Source organism: Vespula pensylvanica, chromosome 2 (assembly GCF_014466175.1).
Source record: "Vespula pensylvanica isolate Volc-1 chromosome 2, ASM1446617v1, whole genome shotgun sequence".
Taxonomy (NCBI): Eukaryota; Metazoa; Arthropoda; class Insecta; order Hymenoptera; family Vespidae; genus Vespula; species Vespula pensylvanica.
This window is the reverse complement of record NC_057686.1, coordinates 11,043,423-11,045,922: the sequence shown is the minus strand read 5'-3', so window position 1 is coordinate 11,045,922 and position 2,500 is coordinate 11,043,423. Positions and strand designations below refer to the sequence as shown.

The 2,500-nt window shown below is 38.0% G+C and overlaps 1 protein-coding gene across 3 annotated transcripts in view; it reads left to right on the top strand.

Moving 5' to 3' along the window:
- LOC122637691 (hybrid signal transduction histidine kinase E-like) overlaps positions 1-2,500 on the top strand; it is a 34,092-nt gene that overhangs the window by 26,921 nt on the left and 4,671 nt on the right. For all 3 annotated transcript variants that reach the window (XM_043830000.1, XM_043829997.1, XM_043829998.1), the window contains one exon: positions 1,356-1,508. In XM_043830000.1, coding sequence (XP_043685935.1) covers positions 1,356-1,508 — 153 coding nt within the window. The remainder of the gene's footprint in view (positions 1-1,355; positions 1,509-2,500) is intronic.

Genomic DNA, 2,500 nt, shown 5'->3' with positions numbered 1-2,500 from the left:
ATGTCTTTTGAAAAGTGCACTTTTCCGATACTAATTTATAGATCAATGTGATAGAACACAAATGGTATATTTATTTAAATTTTTATTCGAATCGCTTCGAATTAATCAGAAATAGAGTGATCGATAAAGAACGATCTTAGGTGATTATTATTCGATAAGAACTTACCGTCTACGATTCATCGAATCAATTGCCAAAGGCAAGGGAAGCTTGAAATGGCACTCGGATGGATATCGGTGTATTGTTATTTGCTTGACCGCAACCACTTAGTCGAACCGTAAGCTCCACAAGTTCAACTTTATCCTTCAACAGGTGTTCAGGCAAATACAATAATGTCGCGCATGCGGGATGAACTCCTTAAAGTCGCCAAGTTTGTCCGAGGATAGCGCCTGCGGTCTCCACTTCTTCGAATCGCCATTTTATTCCTACCTGGAAATTGTAATGCCGGGAATTATTTAAAGTCACGTTGTTACGAGAATATATAAAACTTCCGTAGTACTTTTCACTCGAGTTTCTCTAAGAAACATTTTCCATGCGTAGTTCGAGAAAACGCGCTTAACACGCTTCGTCGTCGTAGAACGAAATCTTTTCGATAAATTTTTCATTCGTCATCGTACAAATCACGTACCACGAACTGTTTTTCTTAACATTAAATTACGTTCGTAAGCGTTGAAGTATGATGTTAGAGAAACTATGTCACTCTGGTGCGTTTGCCGTAGAACGTTTTTGAAAAATTCCGTTGTCACAAAAATGTTCTGGTAATAATGCTAGTGCTGCCATCTAATTATAGGAAGTATTGTTCGGTGGATAACGTTCGAAATAACGCGAAGTTATCATCCAATATGCCGTGTTTTTCTGACGAAGAATTTCTATCGAAAATGCGTTGAATAGATTTTTGTTTTATAAAATTACGAGCACAATTTTTTACAAATTTCTTCTATTTCGAGATAGAAATTTGTTTTACCAACTACGCAGCTATGGTAGAAAAGCCAAGACTCGGTGGATAATATCGATCCGATCAGGAAGTTCTCTACTACTTCCACCGAGGAACGAACAGTTACTGACTTTCACTACTAGATGGCGATACCGTTTCGTTCCTCATTTGGCGGTTAAAAAATTATTAATATTTATATGAAGTAAAACATGTTTATGGATTTATCGTCTTTTTTATTTTTCACTACAAACATAATTAATAAATCGAAAGAATTTTAATAAAACGAAAGAAAGAAGAAAATTTTCAAAAAACTTTTTCAATTGAATTTAATAAACTAACCGTGTCCTATTTTTTTAATCAAACATTTGGACATGTTTGCAATACAAGATTATTATAAAACTCGATTGATATTATTGATTTCAGGCTTTGAACGGTGCAGAGGGTACGGTACCACCTGGAAGGGTTTACAAAAAGGTCGCCATCGTGGAAAATTTCTTCGATATTATTCACGCCGTTCATGTTGACCTTGAGGGTCGTCCTGGGAAGCATGCCGGTCAGAAGCGCACCTATCGGACGGTGAGTGGCACTTAAAATTGCTTCATTAGTGGTTCATTAACGATTCAGTTATCTTCGATGGAGAGACACAGGGACACGTGCTTGGTTACAAGTAGCGCTTATGAACCTACGTACGTAGCACGAAACTTCATTAATTTTCATAATTATCGTCTAATCAAGTCGAACAAAAATCACTTTCTCGTCCTCAACGCTTCGTAATCTTACTGATAAATATATGTATCTATATATATTTATTTATCAGTATTTTATACACACACACACACACATATATATATATATATCAAGAAAAACATTCCATATCAATATTTTCTAAAAATAAAAAAAAAAAAAAAAGAGAAAAAAGAACAAGTAGTAAAGGACAACGCGAAACGCGATAAGAAATTATATTATCGATCTAAAAAGAACATGTCCCGTCTAACACGGACATATACATATTTAGGTGCACCATATCTGATATAAGCTAATACGCACACGTGACCTCAAGAAGGAGGTATCCACCATTTTTAAATGGACTTTTCTATTGAACGGAGCAAAGAACTCGTCCATCTATAGAATCCTGAGGAGAATTGTACGATCTGATCGGTTTCGATCTTTCGTATGGAGATGGCTACCGAACTCTTGCCACGGTTGTTGTGCGTGACACGCGATATTTACCGTTCTCAGGGGGAAGGCATCGAGGCATTCAAGCGTCGAACACTCGATACCACACGTCATCTCACATGTTCCGGCGCACATTCGCGGAAACCTCTCTCTAGGGTATCATATCTGTTCTCTCTCTTTTACTCTCTCTCTCTCTCTCTCTCGTTCTCTCTCTCTCTCTCTTTATAGATCCTATCCATCTTTCTCTCTTTCTCTCTCTTGTTCGGCCTTTCGTCTCTTTTCGTTGGACGAAGCACGACGGCGACCTCTCTATTCCTCTTCGTCGCACTCGAGACTCACCAATCGTCAAGCTTCCCCCCACCATTTGTCCTCTCTCTCTCTCTCTCTCTCTC